Source organism: Staurois parvus, unplaced genomic scaffold (assembly GCF_062004578.1).
Source record: "Staurois parvus isolate SC_StPar_1 unplaced genomic scaffold, SC_StPar_1.0 ptg003432l, whole genome shotgun sequence".
In the NCBI taxonomy this organism is placed as follows: Eukaryota; Metazoa; Chordata; class Amphibia; order Anura; family Ranidae; genus Staurois; species Staurois parvus.
The window spans coordinates 45721-63413 of NW_028321228.1; the positions used below are offsets into that span (position 1 = coordinate 45721).

The following is a 17693-nucleotide window of genomic DNA, read 5'->3' on the forward strand; positions in this document are numbered from 1 at the left end:
TGGGGATACAATGTATAGAGATGATGATGGGGATACAATGTATAGAGGTGATGATGGGGATACAATGTATAGAGGTGATGGGGATACAATGTATAGAGGTGATGATGGGGATACAATGTATAGAGATGATGATGGGGATACAATGTATAGAGATGATGGGGATACAATGTATAGAGGTGATGATGGGGATACAATGTATAGAGATGATGGGGATACAATGTATAGAGATGATGATGGGGATACAATGTATAGAGATGATGGGGATACAATGTATAGAGATGATGAGGATACAATGTATAGAGATGATGATGGGGATACAATGTATAGAGGTGATGATGGGGATACAATGTATAGAGGTGATGATGGGGATACAATGTATAGAGATGATGGGGATACAATGTATAGAGGTGATGATGGGGATACAATGTATAGAGGTGATGGGGATACAATGTATAGAGATGATGATGGGGATACAATGTATAGAGGTGATGGGGATACAATGTATAGAGGTGATGATGGGGATACAATGTATAGAGGTGATGATGGGGATACAATGTATAGAGGTGATGATGGGGATACAATGTATAGAGATGATGATGGGGATACAATGTATAGAGATGATGATGGGGATACAATGTATAGAGGTGATGATGGGGATACAATGTATAGAGGTGATGGGGATACAATGTATAGAGGTGATGGGGATACAATGTATAGAGATGATGATGGGGATACAATGTATAGAGGTGATGATGGGGATACAATGTATAGAGATGATGAGGATACAATGTATAGAGGTGATGATGGGGATACAATGTATAGAGATGATGGGGATACAATGTATAGAGATGATGATGGGGATACAATGTATAGAGATGATGGGGATACAATGTATAGAGATGATGGGGATACAATGTATAGAGGTGATGATGGGGATACAATGTATAGAGATGATGGGGATACAATGTATAGAGGTGATGATGGGGATACAATGTATAGAGATGATGGGGATACAATGTATAGAGGTGATGGGGATACAATGTATAGAGGTGATGGGGATACAATGTATAGAGATGATGGGGATACAATGTATAGAGATGATGGGGATACAATGTATAGAGGTGATGATGGGGATACAATGTATAGAGATGATGATGAGGATACAATGTATAGAGGTGATGATGGGGATACAATGTATAGAGGTGATGGGGATACAATGTATAGAGATGATGGGGATACAATGTATAGAGATGATGATGGGGATACAATGTATAGAGATGATGGGGATACAATGTATAGAGATGATGGGGATACAATGTATAGAGGTGATGATGGGGATACAATGTATAGAGATGATGGGGATACAATGTATAGAGATGATGGGGATACAATGTATAGAGGTGATGATGAGGATACAATGTATAGAGGTGATGATGGGAATACAATGTATAGAGATGATGATGGGGATACAATGTATAGAGATGATGATGGGGATACAATGTATAGAGATGATGATGGGGATACAATGTATAGAGATGATGATGGGGATACAATGTATAGAGGTGATGGGGATACAATGTATAGAGATGATGGGGATACAATGTATAGAGATGATGATGGGGATACAATGTATAGAGATGATGGGGATACAATGTATAGAGATGATGATGGGGATACAATGTATAGAGATGATGGGGATACAATGTATAGAGATGATGATGGGGATACAATGTATAGAGATGATGATGGGGATACAATGTATAGAGGTGATGATGGGGATACAATGTATAGAGATGATGATGGGGATACAATGTATAGAGGTGATGATGGGGATACAATGTATAGAGGTGATGGGGATACAATGTATAGAGATGATGATGGGGATACAATGTATAGAGATGATGATGGGGATACAATGTATAGAGATGATGGGGATACAATGTATAGAGATGATGATGGGGATACAATGTATAGAGATGATGGGGATACAATGTATAGAGGTGATGATGGGGATACAATGTATAGAGGTGATGATGGGGATACAATGTATAGAGATGATGGGGATACAATGTATAGAGGTGATGATGGGGATACAATGTATAGAGGTGATGATGGGGATACAATGTATAGAGATGATGATGGGGATACAATGTATAGAGGTGATGGGGATACAATGTATAGAGGTGATGATGGGGATACAATGTATAGAGGTGATGATGGGGATACAATGTATAGAGGTGATGATGGGGATACAATGTATAGAGGTGATGATGGGGATACAATGTATAGAGATGATGGGGATACAATGTATAGAGGTGATGATGGGGATACAATGTATAGAGGTGATGATGGGGATACAATGTATAGAGATGATGGGGATACAATGTATAGAGATGATGGGGATACAATGTATAGAGATGATGATGGGGATACAATGTATAGAGATGATGAGGATACAATGTATAGAGATGATGATGGGGATACAATGTATAGAGGTGATGATGGGGATACAATGTATAGAGATGATGGGGATACAATGTATAGAGATGATGGGGATACAATGTATAGAGATGATGATGGGGATACAATGTATAGAGATGATGAGGATACAATGTATAGAGATGATGATGGGGATACAATGTATAGAGATGATGAGGATACAATGTATAGAGATGATGATGGGGATACAATGTATAGAGGTGATGATGGGGATACAATGTATAGAGATGATGGGGATACAATGTATAGAGGTGATGATGGGGATACAATGTATAGAGATGATGGGGATACAATGTATAGAGGTGATGATGGGGATACAATGTATAGAGGTGATGATGGGGATACAATGTATAGAGATGATGATGGGGATACAATGTATAGAGATGATGGGGATACAATGTATAGAGGTGATGATGGGGATACAATGTATAGAGGTGATGATGGGGATACAATGTATAGAGGTGATGATGGGGATACAATGTATAGAGATGATGGGGATACAATGTATAGAGGTGATGATGGGGATACAATGTATAGAGGTGATGATGGGGATACAATGTATAGAGGTGATGATGGGGATACAATGTATAGAGATGATGATGGGGATACAATGTATAGAGATGATGATGGGGATACAATGTATAGAGATGATGGGGATACAATGTATAGAGGTGATGATGGGGATACAATGTATAGAGATGATGGGGATACAATGTATAGAGGTGATGATGGGGATACAATGTATAGAGGTGATGATGGGGATACAATGTATAGAGGTGATGATGGGGATACAATGTATAGAGATGATGGGGATACAATGTATAGAGGTGATGATGGGGATACAATGTATAGAGATGATGAGGATACAATGTATAGAGATGATGATGGGGATACAATGTATAGAGGTGATGATGGGGATACAATGTATAGAGATGATGGGGATACAATGTATAGAGGTGATGATGGGGATACAATGTATAGAGATGATGAGGATACAATGTATAGAGATGATGATGAGGATACAATGTATAGAGATGATGGGGATACAATGTATAGAGGTGATGGGGATACAATGTATAGAGATGATGGGGATACAATGTATAGAGGTGATGATGGGGATACAATGTATAGAGGTGATGATGGGGATACAATGTATAGAGGTGATGATGGGGATACAATATATAGAGGTGATGATGGGGATACAATGTATAGAGATGATGGGGATACAATGTATAGAGATGATGGGGATACAATGTATAGAGGTGATGATGGGGATACAATGTATAGAGATGATGATGGGGATACAATGTATAGAGGTTCCTTCCTCAGAAGAGATACAATGTAATCATTCTCATTCTAGTCTATAGTGCCGTCCTCCTCCGTGGCGCAGTACAAAGTGATCAGATCTCGGGGTCACATCTCTCCTTGCAGCCAATGAATTCTCAGTCGCAGAGACTTCTGGGAGTTGTAGTTGTGATGCAGAGGGAAGGGGTCATGTGACCGGCAGGGTGTGCAGTGTGGAGGCAGCAGGATCTACAGGAGGGGGGGAGGGGGGTCATGTCACCCAGATCTGTGTACATCCCAACTGCCTCTGTCAGCGATATTGTCCCACGGTATCGGTCACTGACTCTCAGATCTCGGCTCCCACTGGGGCCCCGAGTACCTCGAAGGGTTAATGATGTCTGGAAGGGCTCGGTGGTCGGTGAGTATTCGCTATTCACATGTGGCGTCACACTGGCGTTGCGTCGCGTCTTCAACCGTTTTTCCAGCTGCAGCAAACAGCAGAACGCGACAACCTGAACAACCAATCAGGTTGAAGCTTTTGCAGTGTTACCTCGTGCCACGTGGGGTGTGGCTCTCTGATTGTACAATCCGGTTGCATGGTGAGCATATGACAATGTGTGAGCCTCAATCTGCCGAGATCGGAAGACACGGGAAATGGAATATTAAGAAACGATTGTGTGAGACGGAATAAACGTCACCGAACTATTGTGTGTGCGATTCTACAGAGAGTGAGATCAGAGTCTGTGTGTGTGTGGCCATACACTATACAATCTGATTGGACAATTTCCTTTCTGGAGTTACCAAAGCTATGCAAGGCTCACCATACATGTTACAATCTTTGGACAATCAATTTGTACAGAGATTGTATAGTGTGTGTCCCCCTGACAGGAGATTGTACAGAGATTGTATAGTGTGTGTCCCCCTGACAGGAGATTGTACAGAGATTGTATAGTGTGTGTCCCCCTGACAGGAGATTGTACAGAGATTGTATAGTGTGTGTCCCCCTGACAGGAGATTGTACAGAGATTGTATAGTGTGTGTCCCCCTGACAGGAGATTGTACAGAGATTGTATAGTGTGTGTCCACCTGATAGGAGATTGTACAGAGATTGTATAGTGTGTGTCCCCCCTGACAGGAGATTGTACAGAGATTGTATAGTGTGTGTCCACCTGACAGGAGATTGTACAGAGATTGTATAGTGTGTGTCCACCTGATAGGAGATTGTACAGAGATTGTATAGTGTGTGTCCCCCCTGACAGGAGATTGTACAGAGATTGTATAGTGTGTGTCCCCCCTGACAGGAGATTGTACAGAGATTGTATAGTGTGTGTCCCCCTGATAGGAGATTGTACAGAGATTGTATAGTGTGTGTCCACCTGACAGGAGATTGTACAGAGATTGTATAGTGTGTCCCCCCCTGACAGGAGATTGTACAGAGATTGTATAGTGTGTGTCCACCTGATAGGAGATTGTACAGAGATTGTATAGTGTGTGTCCACCTGATAGGAGATTGTACAGAGATTGTATAGTGTGTGTCCCCCCTGACAGGAGATTGTACAGAGATTGTATAGTGTGTGTCCCCCTGACAGGAGATTGTACAGAGATTGTATAGTGTGTGTCCCCCTGACAGGAGATTGTACAGAGATTGTATAGTGTGTGTCCCCCTGACAGGAGATTGTACAGAGATTGTATAGTGTGTGTCCACCTGATAGGAGATTGTACAGAGATTGTATAGTGTGTGTCCACCTGACAGGAGATTGTACAGAGATTGTATAGTGTGTGTCCCCCTGACAGGAGATTGTACAGAGATTGTATAGTGTGTGTCCCCCTGACAGGAGATTGTACAGAGATTGTATAGTGTGTCCCCCCCTGACAGGAGATTGTACAGAGATTGTATAGTGTGTGTCCCCCTGACAGGAGATTGTACAGAGATTGTATAGTGTGTATCCACCTGACAGGAGATTGTACAGAGATTGTATAGTGTGTGTCCACCTGATAGGAGATTGTACAGAGATTGTATAGTGTGTGTCCCCCTGACAGGAGATTGTACAGAGATTGTATAGTGTGTGTCCCCCTGACAGGAGATTGTACAGAGATTGTATAGTGTGTGTCCACCTGACAGGAGATTGTACAGAGATTGTATAGTGTGTGTCCCCCTGACAGGAGATTGTACAGAGATTGTATAGTGTGTGTCCCCCTGACAGGAGATTGTACACAGATTGTATAGTGTGTGTCCCCCTGACAGGAGATTGTACAGAGATTGTATAGTGTGTCCCCCCCTGATAGGAGATTGTACACAGATTGTATAGTGTGTCCCCCTGACAGGAGATTGTACAGAGATTGTATAGTGTGTGTCCCCCTGACAGGAGATTGTACAGAGATTGTATAGTGTGTGTCCCCCTGACAGGAGATTGTACAGAGATTGTATAGTGTGTGTCCCCCTGACAGGAGATTGTACATAGATTGTATAGTGTGTGTCCCCCTGACAGGAGATTGTACAGAGATTGTATAGTGTGTGTCCACCTGACAGGAGATTGTACAGAGATTGTATAGTGTGTGTCCCCCTGACAGGAGATTGTACAGAGATTGTATAGTGTGTGTCCACCTGACAGGAGATTGTACAGAGATTGTATAGTGTGTGTCCACCTGATAGGAGATTGTACAGAGATTGTATAGTGTGTGTCCCCCCCTGACAGGAGATTGTACAGAGATTGTATAGTGTGTGTCCCTGACAGGAGATTGTACAGAGATTGTATAGTGTGTGTCCACCTGACAGGAGATTGTACAGAGATTGTATAGTGTGTGTCCCCCCTGACAGGAGATTGTACACAGATTGTATAGTGTGTGTCCCCCTGAAAGGAGATTGTACAGAGATTGTATAGTGTGTGTCCCCCTGACAGGAGATTGTACAGAGATTGTATAGTGTGTGTCCCCCTGACAGGAGATTGTACAGAGATTGTATAGTGTGTGTCCACCTGACAGGAGATTGTACACAGATTGTACACTTTGAAATCTGTACAATCTCCTTTAGATCCACCAATAGGTAGGTAGTGGACGGGCCTGCCAGATTGGATACAATTGGATTGGATAGTCAGGTAGGTCCTCAAATGTATCGTTTTTGTAGATCTAAACTAAAGTTGATGAATTGATGGCTGACCATACACCATGCAATCCGATTGTACAATCTACCTTAGATCTACTGTGTAGCACATGGGGCCTCCTGATCTGACACAAACGGAATGGATTGTATAAGTTCGTCCTCATGTTACATAGGGAGATTATACAATTTCTGTACAATCAGATTGTAGAGTGTATGGCCAGAACATTTCTGAAATCTGATCACTTTCAGGGGTGCGGCCAGGACCGGATCTCCCGTTAGGCCCTGCAGGCGTGTGCCTATAGACCACAGAACCGAAGGGGCAGATTTTCCCTGTATGGTCATTGGGCGCCCATTCATGGCCCTCAATCAGCAGACATACCGACTTCTCTCCCGTGACCGTACAAGCATGCTCTCAGTGTTGTCTTCTGCTGTGCAGGTCCCCATTACCTTCGATGAGGTGGCCGTGTATTTCCTGGAGGAGGAATGGCGCCATCTAGAGGCGTGGCAGAGACAGCTATACCAGGAGGTGATGAGGGACAATCTGGAGGCCGTAATATCGTTGGGTACGTCCCGATTCATATTGTATACCGTCCTGAGCTCAGGACAGACGGGAAATCTGTGCTAAACCCGGTCCCATGTATGGGGGATGGTCAGGACTGGTACCATGTATGGGGGATGGTCAGGACTGGTCCCATGTATGGGGGATGGTCAGGACTGGTACCATGTATGGGGGATGGTCAGGACTGGTACCATGTATGGGGGGATGGCCAGGACTGGTACCATGTATGGGGGATGGTCAGGACTGGTCCCATGTATGGGGGATGGTCAGGACTGGTACCATGTATGGGGGATGGTCAGGACTGGTACCATGTATGGGGGATGGTCAGGACTGGTACCATGTATGGGGGGATGGTCAGGACTGGTACCATGTATGGGGGGATGGTCAGGACTGGTACCATGTATGGGGGATGGTCAGGACTGGTACCATGTATGGGGGATGGTCAGGACTGGTACCATGTATGGGGGATGGTCAGGACTGGTACCATGTATGGGGGATGGTCAGGACTGGTACCATGTATGGGGGATGGTCAGGACTGGTACCATATACAGTTGCAAGAAAAAGTATGTGAACCCCTTGGGATTACGTGGAGTTTTGCATGAATTGGGCATAAAATGTGCTCTGAACGTCATCTAAGTCACAACAATAGAAGAACACAGTCTGCTAAACATAATACTACACAAACATTAGATGTTGCCATGGTTTCATTGCACATAACATGTAAACATTCACAGTGCAGGGAGGAAAAAGTATGTGAAGCCCTAGCTTAATGACTTCTCCCAGAGCTAATTGGAGCCAGGAGTGAGCCAACCTTGACTCCAATCAGTGTGATGATATTGGATGTGTTGCTGACACCTGTTTTGGGTTTACTGGTTTCAAGAAGCACTGTCTGATGTGACCCATGCCTCGCAGAAAAGAGCTCTCAGAAGACCTACCATCAAGAATTGTTGACTTGCATGAAGCTGGAAAGGGTTACAAAAGTATCTCCTTGAGCCTTGATGTTCCTGTGTCCACGGTAAGACTGACTGTCTACAAATGGAGAAAGTTTAGCACTGTTGCTACTCTCCCTAGGCGTGGTCGTCCTGTAAAAATGACTGCAAGAGCACAGCGCAGAATGCTGCATGAGGTAAAGAAGAATCCCAGAGTGTCAGCTAAAGACCTACAGAAATCTCTGGCACATGCTAACATTTTTAAAAACATGAAACAAGAATGGAGTACATGGGAGGACACCACGGAGGAAGCCATTGCTGTCCAAAAAGAAGATTGCAGCACGTTTGAAGTTTACAAAAGAGCACCTGGATGTTCCACAGCACTACTGGCAGAATATACTGAGGACAGATGAAACCAAGATTGAGTTGTTTGGGAAGAGCACACAACACTATGTGTGGAGAAAAAAAGGCCCAGCACACCAACATCAAAACCTCATCCCCACTGTGAAACATGGCGGAGGGAGCATCATGGTTTGGGGCTGCTTTGCTGCCTCAGGGCCTGGAGGGATTGTTGTCATTGATGGGAAAATGAATTCCAGAGTTTATCAAGACATTTTGCAGGAAAACGTACGACCATCTGTCCTCCAACTGAAGCTCCGCAGAGGATGGGTGATGCAACAGGACAATGATGACCCAAAGCATACAAGTCATTCAACAAAACAATGGCTGCAACAGCACAGAATACGCCTTCTGGAGTGGCCCAGTCAGAGTCCTGACCTCAACCCCATTGAAATGCTGTGGCATGACCTTAAGAGAGCGATTCACACCAGACATCCCAAGAATATTGCTACACTGAAACAGTTTTGTGAAGAGGAGTGGTCCAAAATGACTCCAGATCGTTGTGCAGGTCTGATCTGCAACTACAGGAAACGTTTGGTTGAGGTTATTGCTGCCAAAGGAGGGTCAACCAGTTATTAAGTCCAAAGGTTCACATACTTTTTCCTCCCTGCGCTGTGAATGTTTACATGTTATGTGCAATTAAACCATGGCAACATCTAATGTTTGTGTAGTATTATGTTCAGCAGACTGTGTTCTTCTATTGTTGTGACTTAGATGACGTTCAGAGCACATTTTATGCCCAATTCATGCAAAACTCCACGTAATCCCAAGGGGTTCACATACTTTTTCTTGCAACTGTATGGGGGGATGGTCAGGACTGGTACCATGTATGGGGGGATTGTCAGGACTGGTCCCATGTATAGGGGGATGGCCAGGACCGGTACCATGTATGGGGGGAAGGGCAGGACTGGTACCATGTATGGGGGGAAGGGCAGGACTGGTACCATGTATGGGGGGATTGCCAGGACCGATACCATGTATGAGGGGAAGTTCAGGACTGGTACCACATGTGGAGGGGATGACCAGGTCCGGTACCATGTATGGGAGGATGGCCAGCACTGATACCATGTATTGGGGGATGGCCAGATCCAGTACCATGTATGAGGGGATTACCAGTGCTGGTACCATGTATGAGGGGAAGTCCAGGACTGGTACCATGTGCAGGGGGGAAGGCCAGAACCGGTACCATGTATGGGTGGATGGCCAGGTCTGGTACCATGTATGGGGGGATGGCAAGGTCTGGTACCATGTATGGGGGGATGGCCAGGTCTGGTACCATGTATGGGGGGATGGCCAGGTCTGGTACCATGTATGGGGGGATGGTCAGGACTGGTATCATGTACAGGAGGGAAGGCTAGGACCAGTATACAGTTTGTATGGGAGAAGGTCAGGACCAGTACCATGTACGGGGGGATGGCTTGGACTGGTACCATGTACAGGGGATGGTCAGGACTGGTACCATGTATGGGGGATAGCAGAACTTGTACCATGTATGGGGGGATTGCCAGGATCGGTACCATGTACAGGGGGAAGGACATGACCAGTACCTTATACAGGGGGATAGCCAGGACTGGTACCTTATACGGGGGGGTTGCCAGAATTTATACCATGTATGGGGGGATGGCAAGACTTGTACCACGTATGGGGGAATGGCAAGGACCGGTACCATATATGGGGGATGGCCAGGATTTGTACCATATATGGGGGATGGCCAGGATTTGTACCATATATGGGGGATGGCCAGGATTTGTACCATATATGGGGGATGGCCAGGATTTGTACCATGTATGGGGGATGGCCAGGACTGGTACCAGGCACAGAGAGCCCATTGGTATCATGCACAGGGTGCCCGCCATGTACAAGGTGATCACCACAATCATTTACAAGGTAAGTGCCAGGACCAATACCATGCACAGGGTGCCTACCAGGACCAGTATCACGTACGGGGGAATGGCAAGGAATGGTAACTTGTACAGAGTGATTGCTAGGACTGGTACCATGTGCAGGGTGCATTCCTGGACCAGTACCATGTACAGGGTGCCCGCCGGGACCAAGAACATACACTCAGTGTGTAGGCAGTCACATCAGAATCAGAATAGTGGGAAGTGAAGTTCCTCCAGACCCCATATGTGTCACCCACCAGGCCAGTGAGGTAGGTACCCCGGGGCTAGTCTCTCACTTCTCCTCAGGTGTACACAGGATGACGTGGCTCTCCTCAAAGTCTGCACTTTGCTCTCTCCTCCACCCCACCCCCCGGAGATGTGAACCCAGAACTGCCAGTACTCCCAAGACCAAATCAGGCTGTCCATAGTGCTGCCTGGTGACAACTCATCACCGTAGCAATCGTTGGGGTTTCTCTGAAGCTTTCCACATTTCCATGTTCCATATTGGATTCTAATGAATCCCTTTAATTGAAAGGTAAAGGGGACCTCTAGCCAAAATGTGTTGTCCTGTTTGGGAGTGACAACCATGTGTCCTGTCACTGATAACTGTCACTGGCACTGATAGAGGGGTGAATCCTCCTAGCAGGGTCACTGACAGCCATTCCAACAATTCCACACTCCATCCAAAACCAAACATAAGTGAAGGAGTAGACTGGAGAGTCTTGGGAAGGTCCTCCTAGTTAGGATACTTATGAGGTTAGGATACATTTAGGTTTTTGTTTGGGATTCTTTGTTATCAGTGGAGCAGAGTGTGATTATTTGTGGCTGTTGGGTCCTGCTGGTTGCAGGCTCAACTACCTCCCCCGCCCCCAGCCTTCTAGTGGGTTCTAGATTGTAGTGGGCTGGAGGAGGCAGGCCCTGGACTTGAATATTCATACCACCTCAGCAAATCACTGGAGAGAAGAGGATGCCCAGTGGTGGGCTGAGGGGTGTATACATAGTCTGGGGCCTGGAAGAGCGGGGTCCTTGTCCTGGAGGAGAAGACCCAACCTGAAGGGCTGCTGCCCTTCTGGGCAGATTACCTATAGTCTGCAGGAGATCATCGAAGTCCCAGCTCAGGACTCACCTCATTTCCTGGCTGGAGGAAATTCAACATCATCCAGGCTGAATAGGAACATCTCCTCCTCCAGACTGACACCCACCAATCAAGGCATTTTGATAGTTGCATAACTCCACATAAATGTGTTTTAGCTTTACATACCTGAATATGGTGGTGTGGCTCACTAAAAATGGCATCTTTCTTCGCAGGATACGAGTATCGCCATCCCCCTCCCTCACCGAGGGTCTTCACAGAAGATGATAAATGGACATTCCGACATTCTGAAGACCCCTTGGGTAAGTGAAGCTATGTCCTCGGGTCTTCAGTCTACCATCGAAGAAGCAAGTGATTTGATTATTTGTCGTTTCAGAGGCAGATGAAGAGAAGGAGCCACACATCAAGGTTCAGAGAACGTTCCAGAATCATTCTCCCGGTTCTTCAGGACATCTAACAAATGGAGTCACCCAGCATGAGGACCAGAAGCCTCCATCTGCTAAGAAACCTCACCGGTGTTTGGAGTGTAAGATGATCTTCGGTAGCTGGTCCCAATTTGCTGCACATAGACGGACCCATGACCAGGTGAAGGCCAAACATGCCAAAACAAGACAAGCCCTAAAACCAGCAGATTCCCAGAAGCGGGCTCGTGACCAGAGAAAAGTCCTGGGTCCAAGTGACACAGTAAAACCAGTTACCTCCCAGTCTGTTGCTCCTGACGGAAAGGTCTTCAAGTGCAATAACTGCGACAAAACCTTTATCAATAGGTCGGTCCTCTCTCTGCACCAGAGGACGCACACTGGGGAGAAAATCTTCAAGTGCCTTGAATGTGGGAGGAGCTTCACTAAAAGGGCGCAGCTGGTGGTGCACAGAAAATGCCACATAGAAGACAGGCCATACAAATGTACGCTTTGCGAGAAAAGCTACAACCAACGCTCGAAGTTGGTGGAACACCACAGAACTCACACGGGAGAGAAACCATTTCAGTGCTCAGTGTGTGGGAAAGGCTTCACCAAGAGGTCCCACCTTAAAGAACACCTGCGGATCCATAACGGCGATAAACCCTATAAATGCGACCAGTGCGACAAGACTTTCCACTACCCATCCAACCTGGTGGAGCACCAGAGGACTCATTCTGGTGACAGACCATTCCAGTGCACTGAGTGCGATAAGAGCTTCATTAAAATGTCCAAACTTATTGTCCACCTCCGGGTACACACCGGGGAACGACCCTACAAGTGTCCTGAGTGCGGTAAAAGCTTCAGCCAGCAGTCTAACCTGGTTGGCCACCAACGGACACATACCAGACAAAAACCATTCAGGTGTGACATATGCAATAAGAGTTTTAGCCACCATTATGCTCTTGTGGTCCACCAAAGATCCCACTCAGGGGAAAAACCCTACAGATGTTCTTTATGTGAGAAAGCCTTCAGCCAGAATTCCAACCTTAAGCTTCATATGAAGGTTCATGAGCCAGAAAGGGACCAATACAAGCGCCTGAAGACCAGGCATGAGCCACAACCTCCAGATATTTATGATGTACGCATGAAGAACAATCATGAACCTCAACCATCCAGTGACCTTGATGTATGCAAGAAGAACAATCATGACTCTTTAGGTGTTTATAATTCATACAAAAAGACTTTTTCTGTGAAAGAACATAATATCCTGGACATATGCAAATCCCAACATGACCCGCAACCAATGAATGTCCTTGACTTGCGTAAGAGTAACTTTCGAGAGCCTAAGCCAAAGAAAGGACCTGACATTTGCAAGAAGCCCCATAATGAACCACCCGAGGTGAACACGCATGGAATACAGAGGAAAACAACCAATATTTGTAGGAAAACTTGCCATGAATCACAACCACCTAATGACACAGACCTATGCAAGAAGACTTCTCCTGAGCTCCAACCAATGAACAGCCCTGAGGTATACAAAAAGACCTATCAAGCACCACAACAAAAGAACCATCATGAACTTTCCAGGAGGACAACCCATAAATCACAACTGCGAAACTGCACTAATTTAAAAGAGAAGACCTTCAAAAAAGAACACCTGGACCATCAAAGCTCCTGCTCTGAGGATTCCACCAAAGGACCTGAGAGTGGAACGGAACCTATACCGACTCGAACAGCATATACCGAGAATGATCCAGATGTCACAGAGGACTTAGAAGATGCGTATCTTCCATGGTCCCCCTTGAGTCAGTACCTGGCGGCTGTGTGGCCCCCAGAGAAGCAGTATAGCTGCAGCGAGTGTGACAAAACTTTCTTGGAGAAATCCAAGTTTGTCATCCACCTTCGCACGCACACCGGGGAGCGCCCCTTCAAATGCTCACAGTGCGGGAAGGCCGTCATCCAATGGTCCCGCCTGACGGAGCACCGCAAAACCCACACCGACGAGAAGCCTTACGTGTGCGGAGAATGCGGCAAAAGCTTCATCAAACGCTCCAAGCTGACCATCCACCAGAGAATTCACAGCGGGGAACGCCCTTACGCCTGCCCCGAGTGTGGCAAACGGTTCAGCCAGCAGTGCAACATGGCCGTCCACCAACGCATCCACACCGGGGAAATGCCCTTTAAATGTACAGAGTGCAATAGGTTGTTCAGGTACCAGACCGCGCTCAACAGACATAGGCGGAGCCACGCATCTGAGACGTAGCCCCGCCCCGATGTCAGACATGTATAGGTGAAAGAAAATAAATCATTTTAAATCTACAAAAAGATACAAAATGAATCATTTGTGTACAAGTAAAGATTGTGTGAAATTTGTCTTGTTTATAGTTGTGCTGAAAGGTCTGCCCCCCGCTGGAGAATCGGGAATATACAGGATGGACTGAGAGTGAGCCGGCAGAACCCATTCCTTCTATTTCTGACGGGATTCCTATTCTGTAAATGGAGATGATAACAGAATGGGCCAATCAGAAACCAGATAATGGCAACCAGTAAACCAATGAAATGCCCCCCCTGTTCAATAGTCTGCACCCCCTTAGTTCTTTGTCCTGTGTGTCGCCCCCTTCAGCACCAATGACAGCGTTCCATCTTCTGTAATAGTTGTCTATGAGACCCCTCGAATTCCTGCAGGTGGTTGAGCCTCCCATTAGTCTCGACAAAATGCCTCCAGGTCATGCAACTCTTTTGGTGGTCTTGCATGGACCGCACGTTTGAGATCTCCCCAGAGCGGCTTGATGATATGAAGGTCAGGAGACTGTGATGGCCACTCCAGAACCTTCACCTTTTTCTACTCTAACCACTGGAGGGTCAGCTTGGCCTTGTACTTGGGGTCATTGTTGTGCTTGAAAGACTAAGAGCATCCCATGAGCAGCTTTCCTGCAGAACACAAATTGTCTCCAGGACCAAAAAGGCCGATGACTGCATGAGAAAAGTCCTTGGTGGTCTTGCATGAACCACACGTTTGAGATCTTCCCAGAGCGGCTCGATGATATGAAGATCAGGAGACTGTGATGGCCACTCCAGAACCTTCACATTTTTCTGTTGTAACCACTGGAGGGTCAGCTTGGCCTTGTGCTCGGGGTCATTGTTGTGCAGGAAAGACCAAGAGTGTCCCATGAGCAGCTTTCCTGCAGAACACAAATTGCCTACAGGACCAAAACGACCAATGACTTTCCATGAGAAAAGTCTTTGGTGGTCTTGCATGAACTGCATGTTTGAGATCTCCCCAGAGTTGATATTGAGGTCAGGAGACTGTGATGGTAACTCCAGACCTTTTTCTGCTCTAACCACTGGAGGGTCAGCTTGGCCTTATGCTTGGGGTCATTGTTGTGCTGGAAAGACCAAGAGTGTCCCATGAGCAGCTTTCCTACAGAACACAAATTGCCTCCAGGACCATGTGCAAAGTCTTTGGTTGTCCTGCATGACCCGAATGTTGGTGACCTCCCCAGAGCAGCTCGGTGATATTAAGGTCAGGAGACTGTGATGGCAGTGATGAGCAGCTTTCCTGCAGAACCCAAATTGTCTCCAGGACCAAAACGACCAATGACTTTGCATGAGCAAAGTTCTTGGTGGTCTTGCATGAACCGCATGTTGGAGATCTTCCCAGACCGGCTCGATGATATGAAGGTCAGAAGACTGTGATGGTCACTCCAGAACCTTCACCAAGTCCAAGAGCATCCGATGAGCAGAAGAATGCAAATTGTCTGCCAGTATTTTCCGATAACATGCTGCATTCATCTTGTCATCAATTTTCACAAGATTCCCCGTGCCTTTTAGATCTCACAAGCTCCCAAAACATCAGTGAGCCACCACCATGCTTCACAGTGGGGATGGTATTTTTGTCATTGTAGGCCTTGTTGACCCCTCTCCAAACATAACGCTTAGGGTTGTGACCATAAAGTTCTATTTTGGTCTCGTCACTCCAGATTACACTGTGCCAGAAGGTGCGAGGAGTGTCAAGGTGTTGCCGGGCATGGTGAAGCCGGGCTTTATTGCAGCATTGGAACAGTAAAGGCGTCTTTCTGGCAACTCAACCATGCAGCTCATTTTTGTTCAAGTGTCGTCTTGTTGTCCCCCGTCCCATACTCCCCCTTCCTTTAAATTGTAAGCTCCACGGGCCGGGCCCTCCTATTCTTTCTGGACTGAAATGTATTGTAATTGTACCGCCCCCCTTATATTGTACAGCGCTGCGCAGACTGTTGGCGCCATAAATCCTGTATAATAATAATAATATTGTGCTCCTTGAAACACCCACACCGTCTTTTTCCAGAGCAGCCTGTATACCTCCTGAGGTCACCTGTGGGGGGCTTTTCTTTGTATCCCAAACAATTCTTCTGTCAGTTGTAGCCGCCATCTTTCTTGGTCTACCTGACCTTGGCTTGGTATCAAGAGATCCCCGAATTTTCTACTTCCTAGTAAGTGATTGAACTGACTGGCCTATTCAAGGCTTTGGACATCTTTTTATATCCTTTTCCATCTTTATAAAGTCCCATTACCTTGTTACGCAGGTCTTTTGACAGTTCTCTGCTCCCCATGGCTCAGTATCTAGCCTGCTCAGTGCATCCATGTGAGAGCGAAAAAACTCACTGACTATTTATACACTGACACCAGGGGCGGACTGACCAGTCATGGGCCCCCCCGGGCAATAGGGGATCATGGGGTCCCTGTGTCCTCACCCACACTCAAACCACACCCAAAAAAGCCTATGAAAGGTACCAGGGGCATCTCATGGGGCCCCCTACTGATCCCGGGCCCGAGTTCCCAAATGGTCAGTCCGCCCCTGACTGACACTAATTGCAATGTAAAAATCCACAGATGTGGGAAATTACCCTTTAGTGGCCATGGTACCCTGTGTCTGTCCCCTTGTGTGCCTGTACCAAGGCTGGACATTCCAGGGGGCGGAAACTTTTGATCTGGGGGCGGGGACTTCTGATCTGGGGGCGGAGACTTCTGATCCGGGAGTGAAGAGTTTTGATCCAGGGGGTGGAGACTTCTTATCCGGGTGCGGAGACTTCTGATCCGGGGCAGAGACTTCTGATTCGGGGGTGGAAACTCCTGATCTTCCAGTGAAGGGAACTCTTAAGCTGACATTTTGGACAATTTCATGCTCCCAACTTTGTGGGAGGAGTTTGGGGATGGCCCCTTCCTGTTCCAACATGACTGCCCCCCAGTGCACAAAGCAAGGTCCATAAAGACATGGAGGAGCCAGTTTGGGGTGGAGGAACTTGACTGTCCTGCACAGAGTCCTGACCTCAACCCCATAGAACACCTTTGGGATGAATTAGAGTGCAGACTGCGAGCCAGGCCTCCTCCCCCGACATCAGTGCCTGACCTGACAAATGTGCTTCTGGAAGAATGGTCCAACCTTCCCATAGACACCCTCCTAAACCTTGTGGACGGCCTTCCCAGAAGATTTGAAGCTGTTATAGCTGCAAAGGGCGGGGCCAACTCCATATTGAACCCTACGGACTAAGACTGGGGGGCCATTAAAG

The 17693-nt window shown here is 46.5% G+C and overlaps 1 protein-coding gene across 1 annotated transcript; it reads left to right on the forward strand.

Annotated features, from left to right (window-relative positions):
* The first annotated feature begins 3993 nt into the window (after positions 1 to 3993).
* LOC149428180 (uncharacterized) lies at positions 3994 to 14481 on the forward strand. The gene is made up of 4 exons (XM_089667623.1): positions 3994 to 4201; positions 7320 to 7446; positions 11962 to 12048; positions 12123 to 14481. The coding sequence occupies exons 1-4, from the start codon at positions 4175 to 4177 to the stop codon at positions 14408 to 14410; spliced, it is 2529 nt and encodes an 842-aa protein (XP_089523749.1). The 5' UTR covers positions 3994 to 4174; the 3' UTR covers positions 14411 to 14481.
* The last annotated feature ends 3212 nt before the right edge of the window (positions 14482 to 17693 follow it).